The 20,798-nt window shown below is 53.6% G+C and overlaps 1 protein-coding gene across 3 annotated transcripts in view; it reads left to right on the top strand.

Annotated features, from left to right (window-relative positions):
* PNCK (pregnancy up-regulated nonubiquitous CaM kinase) overlaps positions 1-20,798 on the top strand; it is a 223,459-nt gene that overhangs the window by 131,202 nt on the left and 71,459 nt on the right. For all 3 annotated transcript variants that reach the window (XM_069209409.1, XM_069209411.1, XM_069209410.1), the window contains 2 exons: positions 13,505-13,636; positions 18,308-18,382. In XM_069209409.1, the coding sequence (XP_069065510.1) occupies positions 13,505-13,636; positions 18,308-18,382 (207 nt within the window). The remainder of the gene's footprint in view (positions 1-13,504; positions 13,637-18,307; positions 18,383-20,798) is intronic.

The raw sequence follows: 20,798 nt of genomic DNA, 5'->3' as shown, positions 1-20,798 counted from the left end.
GGTTTCCAGAGGTAAAAATCAGACCACCTAATGCTATAATTTTTAAGGTAGCTGGTCGAGCAGTTAGGCTAATCCAGAAGATGTGCTAAGTATTTGCTGAACTCACAAATCCAATCATGTACCACACACACTCAATGAATAACTCGAGACCAGAATTTATAAAAATACTTCAGATTTTTATATACATTTTAAGACCAAGATCTTTAGGATACGTTAAGTACTTTTCTTGCTATGACTTTTTAAAGTTTTAGCAAAGTTAGTCTCTCTGTGTGTAATTACGCATCATTCGAATAATAGGCAGTAACTTTTAAAAATGCATTAAAAATTGCACGGTTGAGTTACCAGTCTCTTCTTTTGCAGGGTGATCGCAGCAGTCGGTGGGCACACTGTGCCAGTTGGAGAGTCTCAGGCAGCACCCGGTTCCAGTGGGAGCAGCGTTGGAGAGGTTCTTGGCACAGGGCCACCTGGAGGGGTCACTTGAAGAAGGAGCGAGTTTGCAGATTTAAAGATGGTGCCTTTGGGTCTCCTTAGGCTGTTGAGGTCGCAAGGGGTTGGGGACCCAGGGCACACAGCAGATCCCGCGATGCAAGGCCCATGGTGGCCAGGTGCAGGGCGTTTTGGAGGTCTTGGATGCTATGAGCAATGGAGTCCACTGGAGCTGGAGGTGAGTCTCTTTGCGGGTGGATTACAGGACAACAGGGGCACTCTGGCCAAAGGTCCAGGGTGTTCCTGAAGTTCCTCGACTGGGTCTTTCTCCAGATCCTTTTTCAGCTCTGGGGGAGCTGGTTTTCTGCTGGCCCAATGTACCCAGGGTATTGCTGTATCTCGGCCACTAGAGGGTGCAGTGCCACCAAACTTGGCACATATGCAGGACACACGTGGGTGGTCATCGGTGTGTCATGGGAGCCAGCTGTGACTTTGGATCACAGAGAGATCGGCGATTCAGTAAAGTGACCCTCACTGATTTGTTGGTCCTTTGCAGGTTTCTTGATTTGCTTGAGTGATGCCTTCACTCAGGATGGAGATTTAGGCTATTTATGAATCCTGGAGGTCCTCTGGGGCTTTTGAGGTCGGTCCAGTGGTCCACTCGTCCGCAGTGGCGATTGTTGGGACTCTGGTACAGCAAGCAGGGGTCTTGGAGCCTCTTCTGGTGCAGCAGGTCCTCGGTTCTCGTCCTGGCGTGTTCTTTAGTGCTGTCTTCTTTCTTCCTGTTAAATCTACAACCTTGGTCTACGGGAGCCCACTAAATACTAAATGTAGTGGGCCTTTTAGGGGGAACCTGATAGTGTCAAATGGGACACTTACCCTTGGGTGGCTACACCCACTACAGTGACCACTTCCTGTGGGAAGGGTCACTTCCCTAAACCTGATTGGCTATTTTCCTCCATTCCAAGATGGAGAAAAATGAGATAGAGGGTCCACTTCGCAAGCAAGCCCTTGGGAGTGGTGCATGCTTAGTGAGGCCACTCCTCCTACCCTTTGTCTGGTTTCCCCCCTTTGCTCCCTCCAAAAGTGGGGGTTTGCAAAGGGGGAAGCCCTCTGCTGCTAGCAGCAGGCCTGGGGGCTCGAGTTTCAGGGGCTATAACCCTTTGAAGCTCACCGCCAGGGTGTTGCACATTCCTGAGGGAGGGGGTGTTAGCTCCTCCACCCAGGAAGGGCATTGTCTTACAAACCCGAGAGCCAGGGCTCTCCCCCAGGTTTGTATATTGGCCGTCTGGAGTGGCAGCTGGATGGAACCAGCCAGCAACTCTGCCTGTTAGGGTTAGTTTTGCAGGGGGCACCTCTAAGGTGACCCCTGGGTACATTTAGGGTTAACTCCAATACTGGTACCAGTTTGGATTTAATATTCTGAGTTGTTTGATACCAAACAACCCGGGGTGCAGAGTAGCCACCATGTAACTGGGAAACTCGTGATTGACCAGTGCCCACTACATGTATGTAAAACGGCTGCTCTGTTCACTCACAATTTCTTGGGTTTGTCAAGGACACAGTGGGGGCATATTGCTCATACAGCAATGCCCTCACATATAGTATGGTGCACCCTGCCGTAGGGCTGGAAGGCCTGCTAGAGGGGTGACTTACCCATAACATATGCAGTGTATGGTCGACAGGGCACACAGAGAATGTGCCATGTTGAGTTTGTCTTTTTAGGTTTGCCCCAGTACACTCAGCCTGCAATGGCAGTACTGGGTGCATCTGAGTGCAGGGCCCTTGGGAGTGGCACAATCAGTGCTGCTGCCCTCAGGGGCCTACTCATACTATCCTATGCCCTGGGTGCTGGGGTACCCATTTAGTAGGGACTTATAGGGGTATTTAAGAGTGTATCCAATTGTGCTAAGCATCACAACAGATTTAGGGAAAGAGCTCTGGTCCAGGGAACCTGTTTAGCAGGGCCCTGGGCACTACCAACTTTTAGAACACATCAACATCTGTGAAAAAGTGGGAGCTAACCATGCAAAAAGAGGTGTCCTCTCACACCGCCCTTCATCCCTCTCCCTACATCCCCTCACCAGCCTATCCCTCAGTGCCCTTCACCCCTGTCCCTCCTCCTCTGACTGCCTGCCCCTCACCGCCCTTCATCCCTCTCCCTCCATCCCCTCATCAGCATGTCCCTCAGTGCCCTTCACCCCTCTCCCTCCTCCTCTGACTGCCCACCACTCACTACCCATCATCCTTCTCCTTCATCCTCTGACAGTCTGTCCCTCACCTCCCTTCATCTCTCATCTTCTGACAGTCTGTCCCTCACCTCCCTTCATCTCTCATCTTCTGACAGTCTGTCCCTCACCTCCCTTCATCTCTCATCCTCTGACAGCCTGTCCCTCTCCTCCTTTCATCTCTCATCCTCTGACAGCCTGTCCCTCACCTCCCTTAACCTCTCCTCATCCCCTGACAGTCTGTCCCTCACCTCCCTTAACCTCTCCTCATCTTCTGACAGCCTGTCCCTCACCTCCCTTCATCTCTCCTCCTCATTCTCTGACAGCCTTTACCGCCCCTCTCTTCATCCCTCTCCATCATCCTCTGACAGTCTGTCCCTCTCCTCTCTTCATCCCTCTCCATCATCCTCTGACAGCCTGTCCCTAACCTCCCTTCGTCACTCCTCCTCATCCTCTGACAGCCTGTCCCTCACCTCCCTTCATCCCTCCTCCTCATCCTCTGACTACCTGTCCCTCACCTCCCTTCACCTCTCCTCATCCTCTTACAGCCTGTCCCTCCCCTCCCATCATCCCTCTCCATCATCTTCTGACACCCTGTCCCACACCTCCCATCATCTCTCACCCTCTGACAGTCTGTCCCTCACTGCGCTTCATCTCTCCTCCTCATCCTCTGACAGCCTGTCCCTCACCTCCCTTCATCTCTCATCCTCTGACAGCCTGTCCTATGCCCTTCATCTCTCCTCCTTATCCTCTGACAGTCTGTCCCTCTCCTCCCTTCATCTCTCCTCCTCATCCTCTGACAGCCTGTCCCTCGCCGCCTTTTATCCCTCCTCCTCATCCTCTGACAGCCTGTCCCTCACCTCCCTTCACCTCTCCTCATCCTCTTACAATCTGTCCCTCCCCTCCCATCATCCCTTTCCATCATCCTCTGACACCCTGTCCCTCACCTACCATCATCTCTCATCCTCTGACAGCCTGTCCCTCACCTCCCTTCATCTCTCATCCTCTGACAGCCTGTCCATCACCGCCCTTCATCTCTCCTCCGTATCCTCTGACAGTATGTCCCTCTCCGCCCTTCATCCCTCCTCCTCAGCCTCTGACAGTCTGTCCCTCACCTCCATTCATCCCTCCTCCTCATCCTCTGACAGCCAGTCCTTCACTGCCCTTCATCCCTCCTCCTCATCCTCTGACAGCCTGTCCTTCACCGCCCTTCATCCCTCCTCCTCAGCCTCTGACAGTCTGTCCCTCACCTCCCTTCATCCCACCTCCTCATCCTCTGACAGCCTGTCCTTCACCGCCCTTCATCCCTCCTCCTCGTCCTCTGACAGCCTGTTCTTCACCGCCCTTCATCCCTCCTCCTCATCCTCTGACAGTCTGTCCCTCACCTCCCTTCATCTCTCATCCTCTGACAGCCTGCCCCTCTCCTCCCTTCATCTCTCATCCTCTGACAGCCTGTCCCTCACCGCCCTTCATCCCTCCTCCTCATCCTCTAACAGTCTGTCCCTCACCTCCCTTCATCTCTCATCCTCTGACAGCCTGTCCCTCTCCTCCCTTCATCGCTCATCCTCTGACAGCCTGTCCCTCACCGCCCTTCATCCCTCCTCCTCATCCTCTAACAGTCTGTCCCTCACCTCCCTTCATCTCTCCTCCTCATCCTCTGACAGCCTGTCCCTCACCGCCTTTCATCCCTCCTCCTCATCCTCTGACAGTCTGTGCCTCTCCGCCCTTCATCTCTCCTCCTCATCCTCTGACAGCCTGTTCCTCCCCTCCCTTCGTCTCTCCTCCTCATCCTCTGACAGTCTGTTCCTCGCCGTCCTTCATCCCTTGTCCTCATCCTCTGACAGCCCCCACAGGTGCGTGGGCGAGGGGCGGCTGCCCTCCTCCTCCTCTGCGGGGCGAGCCTCCCACGGGTGCCGGCCTGAGATGCTGCCCGGGCCCGATAACGAGGTGCGGGCTCGTTAGCGTCGGTGCCGAGGCCGGTGCGTGGGCGAGGGACGTGCCGAGGAGAAGACGGTGCGGTGAAGGGAGAGAGAGACTGGACATGTGTAACCAGGGCCCCGAGTCGGGGAGGGGCGCGGGGGCTTCCATCTTCATGGAGGGAATAAAGAATGCAGGAGGAGACTGTCTCCTGTGTGTGTGGGGGGGGGGGAGGGATGGGGGGGTGGGTTGGTGGGGACAGAGAGAGAGGCGCGGTGGGAGCCGGTGTTAGCACCCCAAATCTCCCAGGAGTACTGCAGCTGTCCGGAGGCCTCATTGGGTGCACTGCGGCTGTTTGGAGGCCTCATCAGGTGCACTGCAGCTGTCTGGAGGCCTCATTGGGTGCACTGTAGCTGTCTGGAGGCCTCATCAGGTGCACTGCAGCCGTCTGGAGGTCTCATCATAAGAACTGCAGCCGTCTAGAGGTCTCATCATGGGCACTGCAGCCGTCTGGAGGTCTCATCAGGTGCACTGCAGCTGTCTGGAGCCCTTATCAGGTGCACTGCAACTGTCTGGAAGCTTCGACAGGTGCACTGCAGCTGTCTGGAGGTCTCATCAGGTGCACTTCAGCCATCCGGAGGTCTCATCAGGTGCACTCCAGCCGTCTGGAGGTCTCATCATGAGCACTGCAGCTGTCTGGAGGTCTCATGAGCACTGCAGCTGTTTGGAGGACTCATTAGGTACACCGCATCTGCCTAGAGGCCTCATCAGGTGCACTGCAGCCATCTGGAGGTCTCATCATAAGTACTGCAGCTGTCTGGAGGTCTCATCATGGGCACTGCAGCCGTCTGGAGGTCTCATCAGGTGCACTGCAGCTGTCTGGAGGTCTCATCATGAGTACTGCAACTGTCTGGAGCTCTCATCAAGTGCATTCCAGCCTTCTGGAGGTCTCATCAGGTGCACTCCAGCCATCTGGAGGTCTCAGCATAAGCACTGCAGCTGTGTGGATGCCGCATCATGAGCACTGCAGCCGTCTGGAGGTCTCATCAGGTGCACTGCAGCTGTCTGGAGGCCTTATCAGGTGCACTGCAGCTGTCTGGAGGCCTCATTGGGTGCATTGCAGCTGTCTGGAGGCCTCATCAGGTGCACTGCAGCTGTCTGGAAGCTTCATCAGGTGCACTGAAGCTGTCTGGAGGCCTCATCAGGTGCATTGCAGCCATCTGGAGGTCTCATCATAAGAACTGCAGCCGTCTAAAGGTCTCATCATGGGCACTGCAGCTGTGTGGGGGCCTCATCATGAGCACTGCAGCCATCTGGAGGTCTCATCAGGTGCACTGCAGCTGTCTGGAGGCCTTATCAGATGCACTGCAGCTGTCTGGAAGCTTCATCAGGTGCACTGCAGCTGTCTGGAGGTCTCATCAGGTGCACTGCAGCTGTCTGGAGGTCTCATCATAAGTACTGCAGCCGTCTAGAGGTCTCATCATGGGCACTGCAGCTGTCTGGAGATCTCATCAAGTGCACTGCAGCTGTCTGGAAGTCTCATCAGGTGCACTCCAGCCATTTGGATGCCTCATCAGGTGCACTGCAGCTGTCTGGAAGCTTCATCAGGTGCACTGCAGCTGTCTGGAGGTCTCATGAGGTGCATTGCAGCCACCTGGAGGTCTCATCATAAGAACTGCAGCCGCCTAAAGGTCTCATCATGAGCACTGCAGCCATCTGGAGGTCTCATCAGGTGTACTGCAGCTGTCTGGAGGCCTTATCAGGTGCACTGCAGCTGTCTGGAAGCTTCATCAGGTGCACTGCAGCTGTCTGGAGGTCTCATCAGGTGCACTGCAGACATCTAGAGGTTTCATCATAAGTACTGCAGCCGTCTAGAGGTCTCATCATGGGCACTGCAGCTGTCTGGAGATCTCATTAGGTACACTGCATCTGTCTGGAGGCCTCATCAGGTGCACTGCAGCCGTCTGGAGGTCTTATCATAAGCACTGCAGCCGTCTAAAGGTCTTATCAGGTGCACTGCAGCTGTCTGGAGGTCTCATCATGAGTACTGCAACTGTCTGGAGGTCTCATCATGAGCACTGCAGCTGTCTGGAGGTCTTATCATGAGCACTGCAGCTATCTGGAGGCCTCATTAGGTGCACTGCAGCTGTCTGGAGGCCTCTTCAGGTGCATTGCATCTGTCTGGAGACCTCATCAGTTGCACTGCGTCTGTCTGGAATTCTCATCATGAGCCCTGCAGCAGTCTGGAGGCCTCATCAGGTGCATAGCAGCCGTCTGGTGGCATCATCAGGTGCACTGGAGCCGTCTAGAGGCCTCATCAGGTAGACTGCAGATGTCTGGAGGTCTCATCAGGTACACTGCATACATCTGGAGGCCTCATCAGGTGTACTGCAGCTGTCTGGAGGTTTCATCAGGTGCAATGCAGCTGTCTGGTGGTCTCACCATGAGCGCTGCAGGTGTCTGAAGGTCTCATCATGACCACTGCAGGTGTCTGGAGGCCTCATTAGGTGCACTGCATCTGTCTGGAGGCCTCATCAGGGGCACTGCATCTGTCTGGAGGTCTCATCATGAGCACCACAGCCATCTGGAGGCCTCATCAGTTGCACTGCAGCCTACTGGAGGCATCATCATGTGCACTGCAGCCAGCCGGAGGCCTCATCAGGTGCACTGCAGAGGTCTGGAAGTCTCATCAGGTGCACTGAGCCATCTGGAGGCCTCATCAGGTGCACTGTGGCTGTCTGGAAGTCTCATCACATGCACTGCAGCTGTCTGGAGGTCTCATCACGAGCACTGCAGCTGTCTGGAGGTCTCATCATGAGCACTGCAGGTGTCTGGAGGCCTCATCATGAGTACTGCAGCTGTCTGGAGGTCTCATCCTGAGTACTGCAGCTGTCTGGAGGTCTCATCATGAGCACTGCAGCTGTCTGGATGCCTCATTAGGTGCACTGCAGCTGTCTGGACGCCTCATTAGGTGCACTGCATCTGTCTGGAGGCCTTATCAGGTGCACTGCATCTGTATAGAGACCTCATCTGTTGCACTGCATCTGTCTAGAGGTCTCATCATGAGCACTGCAGCTGTCTGGAGGCCTCATCAGGTGCACTGCAGCTGCCTGGAGGCCTCATCAAGTGTACTGCAGCCATCTGGAGGTCTCATCAGGTGCACAGCAGCCATATGGAGGCCTCATCAGGTGCACTACAGCTGTCTGTAGGTCTCATCAGGTGCACTGCAGCTATCTGGGGGCCTCATCAGGAGGCCTCATCAGGTGCACTGCAGCTGACTTGAGGTCTCATTGTGAGCACTGCAGGTGTCTGGAGGTTTCATCAGAGCACTGCAGCCATCTGTAGGCCTCATTGGGTGCACTACAACTGTCTGGGGGCCTCAACAGGTGCACCGCAGCTGTCTGGAGGTCTCATCAGGTGCACTGCAGCTGTCTGGAGGTCTCATCATAGGCACTGCAGCTGTCTGGAGATCTCATGAGCACTGCAGCTGTCTGGAGGTCTCATCATGAATACTGCAGCTGTCTGGAGGCGTTATCAGATGCACTTGTCTGGAAGTCTCATCAGGTGCACTGCAGGTGTCTGGAGTCCTCATCATGAGCACTGCTGCCATCTGGAGGCCTCATCAGGTGCACTGCAGCTGTCTGGAAGTCTCATCAGGTGCAGTGCATCTGTCTGGAGGTCTCATTAGGCGCACTGCATCTGTCTAGAGGTCTCATCAACAGCACTGCAGCTATGTAAGTGCCTCATCTGCAGCACTGCGGCTATGTAAGTGCCTCATCAGCAGCACTGCAGCTAACCGGAGGCCTCCTCATGAGCACTGCAGCTGTCTGGAGGCCTCATCAAGTGCACTGCAGGTGTCTGGGGGCATCATCAGGTGAACTGCAGCCATCTGGTGGCCTCGTCAAGTGCACTGCAGCTGTCTGGAGGCCTCATTAGGTACACTGCAGCTGTCTGAAGTCCTCATCATGAGCACTGCAGCCATCTGGAGGCCTCATCAGATGCACTTGTCTGGAAGTCTCATCAGGTGCACTGCAGGTGTCTGGAGTCCTCATTATGAGCACTGCTGCCATCTGGAGGCCTCATCAGGTGCACTGCAGCTGTCTGGAAGTCTCATCAGGTGCAGTGCATCTGTCTGGAGATCTCATTAGGTGCACTGCATCTGTCTAGAGGCCTCATCAGCAGCACTGCAGCTATGTAAGTGCCTCATCTGCAGCACTGTGGCGATGTAAGTGCCTCAGCAGCAGTGCAGCTAACTGGAGGCCTCATCATGAGCACTGCAGCTGTCTGGAGGCCTCATCAAGTGCACTGCAGGTGTCTGGGGCATCATCAGGTGAACTGCAGCCATCTGGTGGCCTCGTCAGGTGCACTGCAGATTTAAGTGCCTCATCATCAGCACTGCGGCTTTGTAAGTGCCTCATCAGCAGCACCGAGGCTAACTGAAGGCCTCGTCAGGTGCACTGCGGCCATCTGGAGGCCTCAGGTGCAACTGGAGCACTGCAGCTGTCTGGTGGCCTCATCAGGTGCATTGCAGCCATCTGTAGGCCTCATCAGATGGACTGCAGCTAACTGAAGGTCTCTTCGGATGCACAACAACTCGCTGGAGGCCTCATCAGGAGCAGCAGGGGCACTGTAGGTGTTTGGAGGCCTGATCATGTGCACTGCAGACATCTAGAGGCCTCATCAGGTGCACTGTAGCCCTCTAGTGGCCTCATCAGGTGCACTGCAGCCCTCTGGAGGCCTCATCAGGTGCACGGCAACCCTCTGGAGGCCTCGTCAGGTGCACTGCAGCTGTCTGGAGGCCTCATTAGGTACACTGCATCTGTCTGAAGTACTCATCATGAGCACTGCAGCCATCTGGAGGCCTTATCAGGTGCACTTGTCTGGAAGTCTCATCAGGTGCACTGCAGGTGTCTGGATCCTCATCATGAGCACTGCTGCCATCTGGAGGCCTCATCAGGTTCACTGCAGCTGTTTGGAAGTCTCATCAGGTGCCGTGCATCTGTCTGGAGATCTCATTAGGCGCACTGCATCTGTCTAGGGGCCTCATCAGCAGCACTGCAGCTATGGAAGTGCCTCATCTGCAGCACTGTGGCTATGTAAGTGCCTCATCAGCAGCACTGCAGCTGTCTGGAGGCCTCATCAAGTGTACTGCAGGTGTCTGGGGGCATCATCAGGTGAACTGCAGCCATCTGGTGGCCTCGTCAGGTGCACTGCAGATTTAAGTGCCTCATCATCAGCCCTGCGGCTTCGTAAGTGCCTCACCAGCAGCACCGAGGCTAATTGAAGGCCTCGTCAGGTGCACTGATGCCATCTGGAGGCCTCAGGTGCAACAGGAGCACTGCAGTTGTCTGGAGGCCTCATCAGGTGCATTGCAGCCCCCTGGAGTCCTCATCAGGTGGACTGCAGCTAACTGAAGGTCTCTTCGGATGTACAACAACTCGCTGGAGGCCTCATCAGGAGCAGCAGGGGCACTGTAGGTGTCTGGAGGCCTGATCATGTGCACTGCAGACATCTAGAGGCCTCATCAGGTGCATTGCAGCCCTCTGGAGGCCTCATCAGGTGCACTGCAGCCCTCTGGAGGCCTCATCAGATGCACTGCAGCTGTCTGGAGGCCTCATCAGGTGCACTACGGCTAACTGAAGGCCCCATCAGGTGCACTGCAACTCTCCGGAGGCCTCATCAGGAGCAGCAGGGGCAGTGGAGGTGTCTGGAGGCCTGGTCATGTGCACTGCAGACATCTAGAGGCCTCATCAGGTGCACTGTAGCCCTCTGGTGCCTCATCATGTGCACTGCAGCCCTCTGGAGGCCTCATCAGGTGCACTGCAGCCCTCTGGAGGCCTCTTCAGATGCACTGCAGCTGTCTGGAGGCCTCATCAAGTGCACTGAGGCTAACTGAAGGCCTCTTCAGGTGCACTGCAACTCTCTGGAGGCCTCATCAGGAGCAGCAGGGGCACTGTAGGTGTCTGGACACGTGGTCAGGTGCACTGCAGCCATTTGGAGGCCTCAGCAGGAGCACCAGATGCAGCAGGACCACTGCAATAGACTGAAGACATCATCAGGTGCACTGCAGCCATTGGGAAGCCTCAGCAGGAGCACTGCAACTATCTGAAGAGCTTCTCTGAGAAGTCCAGTTCTGGAGGCCTCACCCTATGCATGGCTGTGCTCAGATATTGATAATGGCTCTGGAGCACTGTGCCTCCTTGGGGTTTGGCCCCTCTGTCTCAGAGTTGAGGGTAGGTACACACTACCCACTTATGCCCTTTCTCTTCTTATTGTTCCCAGCACAGTGCCCGGTGCTCCGCTGTTGGATAATGGCAGCCACACAGACATCTTTCTGTGATGGCCGGACAGTCAGAGCATGGTGATTTTGTGGCTCTACAGACAGATTTTCAAATCTCTAATGCATGATGGGATACCAGCTCCCTCGTCCAATGGTGTGCCTTTCATTTTTTAACTGGATTTGTGAATACTCTGTAGATTCCCAGATCCTTGGAGGATTCACGATTTAACAGCATCTTCATACCCTGAGTGGAGCACTGCTTAAACACCGCTTCTCGAAAAACTACCAAACTGAATTACACCAAACCAAGAATAGTCACTTTCATGGATAAAGTTCTATTTCCATGTCAAGTTTGGTGTAATTCCATTCAGCCATTTTTTCTGTATTGATGGGTAAAGAAGCCTATGGGAGAAAAAATGGGAAATGTCACCTTTAGGACACCCCCTACTATTTGTATGGGGGGAGTGTCTCAACCTTGCCACGAGGAAACTGAAGTGAATGTACTTTTTTTTGCAAAGTTTCATGAAGATTAATCAAACACTCCCAAATTATTTAGAAAACAATAAATGCTTTTTTAATGAAAGCTGCAGCCTAACTATAACTACACGTGCACTATGTCTGCCTCTGTTACAATATATTTACTTACTTCATGAAAAAATTTAAAGATAAAGTGACATTATAGTTAGGTGTTGAAATGAGATAAAAACTAATGTTTAAAAAACAATATACTACTGAAATTCATAAGTTATAACATACTGGGCTAACAATAACTTGCACCCTCTCCATACACTGCCTATGGCCTCACACATGACATCACTCATGACATCATTGATGGCAGTATAGATGATATTGCATATGACATGACATTTCAGTGGCTTTTAAACAGTTTGTGGCTTTAAGCAAGTTTTATGTAATCTCAACACTTACCTCTAACATCACATTAACCTTTGCTTTTGTCATTTCATTTTTGGGGTGTTTTGATCCCATTCAAAGTTCAGCATACGTCCAACTCCCTTAGGCACCCTTCAGATAATGTCCCAGCTGCACACGGCCTCTGGCCAGGGTTTGTGCCCAACATACCCATGGGCAGCCAACCCGTGCTTTGCACAGCCAAAGGCCAAAGCTCCTCAAGGCACCCACCCACATTCTTTTTAAAAATAATCTTATCGGTACCTCTGTACCCTGGCGGTACCACCGTGCAAGCTTCCGCTCCATGTTTCCTCTGGGAAGCTTACATTGTACTGTAGTATCCATGGGGTGGAAGCTTTTACAGGAGGGCTGTGCTGGGCCCTGTGGGTGTACTGGTGTAAACGCAGCATGAAAGTTTGTTTTTTGTTTTAGTAGAATCTTTGAGGAGGTCCATACGCCTCACAAGTGCTGCGGTAGGGGGTTCAGGATGCAGTTACACTGCCCCCTTCCACCCTATTTAAAAACTTTTTTGAGACAATGGGACCAATTCTTTTTCTTCACATTTGCGTCCAGCCAATCAGATCGCTCGGTCCTACTGTACCGAAATGGCTGACAGTGGAAAAACTCCCTCTGCCGATCAGGTGGCACTATTTTTTATTTTTTTTATTTTTCTGTACCGCAGAAGTACCATGGTACCACCATTCCAGATACAATACCTTTTTCTTGGTGTTAACCCCTTCATGACTAATCTGAGCCCCTCTTTAAATGTTAATTTCTCAAAAATGATCGAATGGATTTATACCAAATCCGAAAAAGCACGATTTCTGCACAAAGTTCTAACATTTTGCCAAATGTGGTCTCATTACTTACAGCCATTTTTTTCTGCATCAGACAGCAAATTTTACAAACTGAATTAAAATGAGATATATCCCCCTTTTTTCTTGGCCCCCGCTTCACAGATTGGTGCAAAACTTTCCATGAAGGGGCCGAGGTGGCTGGACTTTTTTTGGAAAGTTTCCTGCAGATTTATTAAAGGGCTCCAAAGATAGATAGATAGATAGATAGATAGATAGATAGATAGATAGATAGATAGATAGATAGATAGATAGATAGATAGATAGATAGATAGATAGATAATCATCCCAGTGGCAGTTGCCACTGTGTAGTTATAGTTAGGTCAGGGTTTCCATAGGAAATGCTTGTTTTGTTCTGCTAATAACTTTAGTGCCATTTGATGAATCTTCATTAAACTTTCCAAAAAGTGCTACTTTTTGTCTCACGCGTGTATGAAACATTTTGGGATGATCCATTAAGTAGGGGCTGAGAAAAAAGGGGCTCCCAAAATGCAAAATCCACATGCATTTTCTGAAGACTTTTTTTAAAGCGCTACTGCAAAAACTGATGAACGGAATTACACCAAATTTGGCAAGGAGAAAGATCTTGGTCCCGAAAATATTCTTTTTGTGATTTGGTGTAAATCTGCTCAGCAGTTTTGGAGATATTAAGCTCCATAAATATTTGCATATCTGGAAGGCTGGGTTCGAGGGACTCTCGCGAGTGGACTGATAGTGGAAGTAAAAATGTCTCCAGAGGTCTTTGATGTTATGGGATTCCCTCTGCCAGACACTCATTCAATATGGCAGCTTCCAATGTGAGCTGTCCCTGCATTGACTGACCACAGAGTGACGGAGATGGAACCTCAGTCCCACATTAATAGAGTGCATCCATGCTTCTTTCTTCTCAGGGGGGCATTCTCCGAGGTGGTACTGGCGCAGGAACGCAACTCCAAGAGGTTGGTAGCACTGAAGTGCATCCCCAAGAAAGCGCTACGAGGCAAGGAGGCGGTGGTGGAGAATGAGATCGCAGTGCTGAAGAAGTAAGTGGGGCTGCTGGTCTGGGGTGGCATGGCACAGCAGAGGGTAGAGTGGCACATCTTAGGGTGGCATGACAGGTGTGTGAAACCACAAGAGGGTGTGAGGTGATACAAAAGGATGTGAAATGGCCCAAAACATGGGATGATGCAAAAGTAGGTGGATCGCCAGGGTGTAGCATGATCACACCAGTGGTGGGAAGACATGCCAGGGAGAGGGATGGCACGGCAGGGCGAGGCACAATCACACCAGTGGTGGGAAGACAAGCCAGGGAGAGGGATGGCACGGCAGGGTGAGGCACAATCACACCAGTGGTGGGAAGGCATGGCAGGGAGAGGGATGGCACGGCATGGTGAGGCACAATCACACCAGTGGTGGGAAGACATGCCAGGGAGAGGGATGGCAGGGCACGTCATGACCATACCTGTGGTGGTAGGATATGCCAGGGAGAGGGATAGCACGGCAGGGTGAGACATGATCACACCAGTGGTGGGAAGACATGCCAGGGAGAGGAATGGCAGGGCATGTCATGACCACACCTGTGGTGGTAGGATATGCCAGGGAGAGGGATGGCACGGCAGGGTGAGGCATGATCACACCAGTGGTGGGAAGGCATGGCAGGGAGAGGGATGGCACGGCATGGTGAGGCACAATCACACCAGTGGTGGGAAGACATGCCAGGGAGAGGGATGGCAGGGCATGTCATGACCATACCTGTGGTGGTAGGATATGCCAGGGAGAGGGATAGCACGGCAGGGTGAGACATGATCACACCAGTGGTGGGAAGACATGCCAGGGAGAGGAATGGCAGGGCATGTCATGACCACACCTGTGGTGGTAGGATATGCCAGGGAGAGGGATGGCACGGCAGGGTGAGGCATGATCACACTAGTGGTGGGAAGGCATGGCAGGGAGAGGGATGGCACAGCAGGGTGAGGCACGATCACACCAGTGGTGGGAAGACATGCCAGGGAGAGGGATGGCACGGCAGGGTGAGGCACGATCACACCAGTGGTGGGAAGGCATGGCAGGGAGAGGGATGGCACAGCAGGGTGTGTCATGGATGGCACGGCAGGGTGAGGCATGATCACACCAGTGGTGGGAAGGCATGGCAGGGAGAGGGATGGCACGGCATGGTGAGGCACAATCACACCAGTGGTGGGAAGACATGCCAGGGAGAGGGATGGCAGGGCATGTCATGACCATACCTGTGGTGGTAGGATATGCCAGGGAGAGGGATAGCACGGCAGGGTGAGACATGATCACACCAGTGGTGGGAAGACATGCCAGGGAGAGGAATGGCAGGGCATGTCATGACCACACCTGTGGTGGTAGGATATGCCAGGGAGAGGGATGGCATGGCAGGGTGAGGCATGATCACACCAGTGGTGGGAAGACATGCCAGGGAGAGGGATGGCACGGCAGGGTGAGGCACGATCACACCAGTGGTGGGAAGACATGCCAGGGAGAGGGATGGCACGGCAGGGTGAGGCTTGATCACACCAGTGGTGGGAAGACATGCCAGGGAGAGGGATGGCAGGGCATGTCATGATAACACCTGTGGTGGTAAGATATGCCAGGGAGAAGGATGGCACAGCAGCGTGTGGCATGATCACACCAGTGGTGGGAAGACATGCCAGGGAGAGGGATGGCACGGAGGGTGTGTCATGATCACACCAGTGGTGGGAAGGCATGCCAGGAGAGGGATGGCACAGCAGGGTGAGGCACGATCACACCAGTGGTGGGAAGGCATGCCAGGGAGAGGGATGGCACCGCAGGGTGTGGCACGATCACACCAGTGGTGGGAAGACATGCCAGGGAGAGGGATGGCAGGGCAGGGTGAGGCATGATCACACCAGTGGTGGGAAGACATGCCAGGGAGAGGGATGGCACAACAGGGTGTGGAATGGAACAGCGAAGCTGGGTTGGCATAAGAGTGCAGGGTGCCGCGACAGAGGGGTTCCCTCAACACTCACCAGAAGGGGTTCTAACCAACCATTGGGGTGCTCTAACCATACATCAGATGATGTTCACTTCACCCACCAGGGTGCTCTAATCTCCCTCCCCCACCAGAGGGAGTTCAAACCATCCACTGGGTGCCCTTACCACCCACTAGGGTGCTCTAACCGCCCCCCAGAAGGAGTTCACCCCATTCCCCAAGGAGCTGGAACCCCCCTCTCCCAAACCATAGGGGGCGCGCACCACTCGCTGCTTATAGCCAGCGAAGCGACTTTCGGGGGGGGCTTAGAACAAGCTCTGAGGGGTGCCATTAACAGAAAGTTAAGGGACGCACCTCTTCTTTAAATGTGATCTCACCACAACCCCACATACCCATCTCTGGGCTCTATGTAGCACCTCCTGCGCCCTCGTGCCCCCCTCGCCCGAGCGCGCGTGTCTGCAGACTGTGCCCATCTCTGCTCCCCTGGCACCTCCTAACAAGGGAGTTGCAAATCCCACCCCCCAACCTCCCCCAATTCCGGACTCTACACAGCGCCTCCTACACCCCCGTGATCCCTTCCCCACCGAGCGCACGTGTCTACAGACTATGCCCATCTCTGCTCCCCTGGCACCTCCTAACAAGGGAGTAGCAGACCCAGCCCCCCCCCCCCCATGACCTCCTTCCCAAAGCCCAGGGCCATCTGTATCCCCCCCCCCCCCCTTGCTACAAATGATGGTCTTCTTTCCACTGCCATCTGGAGAGAGAAGGTGGTGATTTAAGGGGGGGGGGGGACTCTGCGTCATCAGTGCCAGGAACCGCCCGCTGCGCCTCTGACGCTGAGCAGGCCTTGGGCACCAGAGAATGGGCACGTGGCACTACATCTGCAGAGTGCGGGGCTCCTCCTGGGATGGCACCTTGGGGTCTTCCCGAGGGTCACGGTTCTCTTTATGGTGGCACTGCAGAGATAGTTAGTGGGGTGTCCTCTGGGGTTGGCACCCGGGGGGGAGGAGAGGGTGACTCACGAGGGTCAGTGTTCCCTTTATGTTGGCAGAGATGGTGAGTGGGGCGTCCTCTGGGGTGGGCACGGGGGGGGGGCTCACGAGGACCAGTGTTCCCCTTATATTGGCACAGATGGTGAGTGGGGCGTCCTCTGGGGTGGGCACGGGGGGGGGACTCACGAGGATCAGTGTTCTCCTTATGTTGGCACAGATGGTGAGGGGGGCGCCCTCCTGGGTTGTCACTGCATGGGATCGAGCGGGGTGTGGTCCATCTGTCTGAGAACGGGTGCTCGTTGTAGGGACCAATGCAGGTGTCTGCTAGGGTGAGGGTGGGAGGCCTTAGGGTGGCACTGCCGTGGTTCGACTGGGGGGACCTCTCAGGGTGGCACAGCAGGTCTCTACTGGTGGAAGAGAGCGGATGCTGAAGATGGGTGGGCTGGGGGGCCTGGAGGCACCTCTTAAGCTGGTACATGAGGGGGTGGTCTGGTGGGGTTGGATACCTTTTAAGTTGGCACCAGGAGGGTGGCCATCTCTTAACCTGGTGCAGCTATGGCGCAGATGAGACCCCTCCCAGAGAGGCCAACATGAGAGAGTCCAAAGTGAAGCAACATAAGGCGGAAATCCACACTTAAGTTGATGCCAGGGGGCCCGCAGAGGGAAGAGAGGCCTTGTGCGGGAGGGGAGCCCTACAGGAAAGGGGACGGGATGACCCCCACTGTGCGCGCGACTAGTGAGGCCTGGCATGGCCTCTGGAGCAGCTGCCACGTCCGCATGCCTCGTGGTAGACTCCATCTAGGCCTCAAGGCCTCATGTGCAGAATCCTAAAGGCCGGCTGGCGCAGCTCACAGACACGAGGGCACGTGGGCTTCAAGCGCCGCCATGTGGGCACTGGACCAGGCGAGGCTGTGGGGTATTAAGAGGTGTTTGTGGTGTCACCTCGCACCTCATGCGAGAATTAGTGGAAGGTGCACGCTTGCGCGCACACACGTTAAAGTGACATTAAAGTTAGGGAAAATGGCAGTTAAAAATGTAACACTTTAAATAAAAAACTAAAATGCACCAAGTTTACTGAGCTAACTAGACCTTGTGCCCTTACCATTCCCATGGTCAGCAATGACGTCACGTATGACACACTGGTAGTGCAACGTGCGCTCCTGTGCAGGTTACCACCAACCCCCGGGGGGGGCACAGTGCTTCGCGTGAGTAGACACTGAGTAGGCAGGAGTACCTCACCCAAGCCCGGCGGTACTCCGCATTGCTGTGCTTGCGTTTTCCTTTCCCTGTTACGAATGCAGGACCGGAGGTACCACCATGCAAAGCACAGCCCCCCACTCCCGCCTGAGGGGGGCGGCCGAGAGCTCGGAAGTGGGGGTCAGAGAGTGGTCCTGAGCAGTGCTTAATGAGAGCCCGCTGGCACTTGTGACAGCTGCCGCGTGGTGGCGCTGTTTGTGTTATCTAGAGTGCAGCAGTCAACAGTATTAATTCAACATATACCATACCTGCCCTCCAAGCCATCCTTATAGTTTTGGGGGCCTCAAGTGGTCTGACAGGGGCACTGTCTCTGGCAGGGGCAGTGCAGGCTGCAGTTGCCTCCTGGCGGGGCCCCGGCACTTACTCCTTTTTTTGTTTTTTACAAATTAAGCACCGGGTTTCAGACATTTGACACTTTGCTCCCAGGCTGCTCCCCTTCAGTTTTCTTCAGTTTCACCCCTTTTTGTTCTTTTTTCCTCACTTTTAAGAATAAAACACAAAAACATCGTGGCCCTGGAGGACATTCATGAGAGCCCCACCCACCTCTACCTGTCCATGGAGCTGTAAGTATGACCTCTCTAAAGCTCGTGACCCCATGACCTCTGCAACACCATAAGCCAATTCTGGCCTTTCAGTTTAGGGGTGTGGCCTAATCTGGGCCATGTGGTTCCTGTTCAACCTTTTAAGTGTGGGCTAAGAAACCCCAGCATGCAAAGTGCAGAGTGCCTGAAGATGGCACACACCGGGTGGGGCCCTTCAGCAGCTGTGCACGACTTCATGTGTGCACTGTGGTGTGCATGAGCCTGAGCACAGAGCCGGAGGGCCTCGCACGCGCACCTGTGCATGATGGCAGTGGTGTGTCAGAGCCAGCTGTGCACGCTGTAATACTGTCCATGGCCACGGGTGTGTAACACTCTCCTGGGTGTGGTGCATGCAGTGTAACGCGCTCACCAGTGCATGATTACAATGGTGTTTTGCAGCCAACTGTGCATGCTGTAATGCTGTCCATGGCCACGGGTGTGTAACACTCTCCAGGGTGTGGTGCATGCAGTGTAACACGCTCACCAGTGCATGATTACAATGGATTGTCAGAGCCAGCTGTGCATGTTGTAATAGTGTCCATGGCCACGGGTGTGTAACACTCTCCTGGGTGTGGTGCATGCAGTGTAACACGCTCACCAGTGCATGATTACAATGGATTGTCAGAACCAGCTGTGCATGTTGTAATAGTGTCCATGGCCACGGGTGTGTAACACTCTCCTGGGTGTGGTGCATGCAGTGTAACACGCTCACCAGTGCATGATTACAATGGATTGTCAGAGCCAGCTGTGCATGTTGTAATAGTGTCCATGGCCACGGGTGTGTAACACTCTCCTGGGTGTGGTGCATGCAGTGTAACGCGTTCACCTGTGCATGAGTACAGTAACACACTCGCCTTGGCACGCCTGTTGGAAGTCCAACAGTCTCACATCTGCATTGGTAGAACAGTGACATGGGTATCCTTATAGAAATGTAATACACATCTCTGCATGGATACATAAGTGTAACACCCTGCCCTTAATATGGAAGTGTAACACACCCACCTCTGCATGACTACACGTGTAACACACTTGCATGTGGAAACCTTCAGGAGTGTAACAGAAACACCTCTGCATGGCTCCAAATATGTAACACACTTACACGTGGAAACCTTCAGGAGTGTAACACACCCACCTCTGCACGGCTGTACAAGTGTAACACACTTGCATGTGGAAACCTTCAGGAGTGTAACACACCCATCTCTGCATTGCTCTATAAGTGTAACACACTTGCACGTGGAAACCTGCAGAGGTGTAACACACCCACCTCTGCATGGCTCTACAAGTAAGTGTAACACACTTACACGTGGAAACCTGCAGAGGTGTAACACACCCACCTCTGCATGGCTCTACAAGTGTAACACACTTACACGTGGAAACCTTCAGAAGTGTAACACACACAACACACCCACCTCTGCATGGCTCTACAAGTGTAACAAACTTGCATGTGAAACCTGCAGAGGTGTAACACACCCACCTCTGCATGGCTCTACAAGTGTAACACACTTGCACGTGAAACCTGCAGAAATGTAACACACACAACACACCCAACTCTGCGTGGCTCTACAAGTGTAACACACTTGCACATGGAAACCTGTGGGGGTGTAACACACACAACACACCCACCTCTGCCTGGCTCTACACATGTAACACACTTGCACGTGGAAACCTGTGGGGGTGTAACACACCCACCTCTGCATGGCTCTACAAGTGTAACAAACTTGCATGTGAAACCTGCAGAGGTGTAACACACACAACACACCCACCTCTGCGTGGCTCTACAAATGTAAGAAAGTTGCATGTGAAACCTGCAGAGGTGTAACACACCCACCTCTGCATGGCTCTACAAGTGTAACACATTTGCACGTGAAACCTGCAGAGTTGTAACACACCCACCTCTGCATGGCTCTACAAGTGTAACACACTTGCACGTGAAACCTGCAGAGATGTAACACACCCACCTCTGCGTGGCTCTAGGAGTGTTACACAACCACGTGTGCATCCTCACTACAGTGTTTCACACTGCCCTGTGTATTGCTATATTAGCGCAGCATGTGTATGTTTATTATTGTGTAACACACCATCCAGTGTTTGTTTACAAAAGTGCAACACACTTATTTGGGGCTAACAATAGAAGTGTGAGGCACCCACATGTGTGCACTTGTAGTAGTGCAACACACCCTCATTGGAGTGCTCTGGGACGGTAAGAATGACACAATGGTTCATGCAATGATGGGTGTGTGAGTGAGTGTGATAGTGCTCAGGGAACTCCTCATGTTACTGCTTGCAGAGTATCGATCAGGGCTCTAGTGAGAAAGTGCCTTAGGTGTTCTGGAGGGAGTGTGAGATAGTATCTGGGGTACTCTGGAGGGGGTGTGAGTGAGACAGTATCTGAGGCACT

This window comes from Pleurodeles waltl, chromosome 10 (genome assembly GCF_031143425.1).
Source record: "Pleurodeles waltl isolate 20211129_DDA chromosome 10, aPleWal1.hap1.20221129, whole genome shotgun sequence".
In the NCBI taxonomy this organism is placed as follows: Eukaryota; Metazoa; Chordata; class Amphibia; order Caudata; family Salamandridae; genus Pleurodeles; species Pleurodeles waltl.
This window is presented reverse-complemented; position numbering and strand designations above follow the sequence as displayed.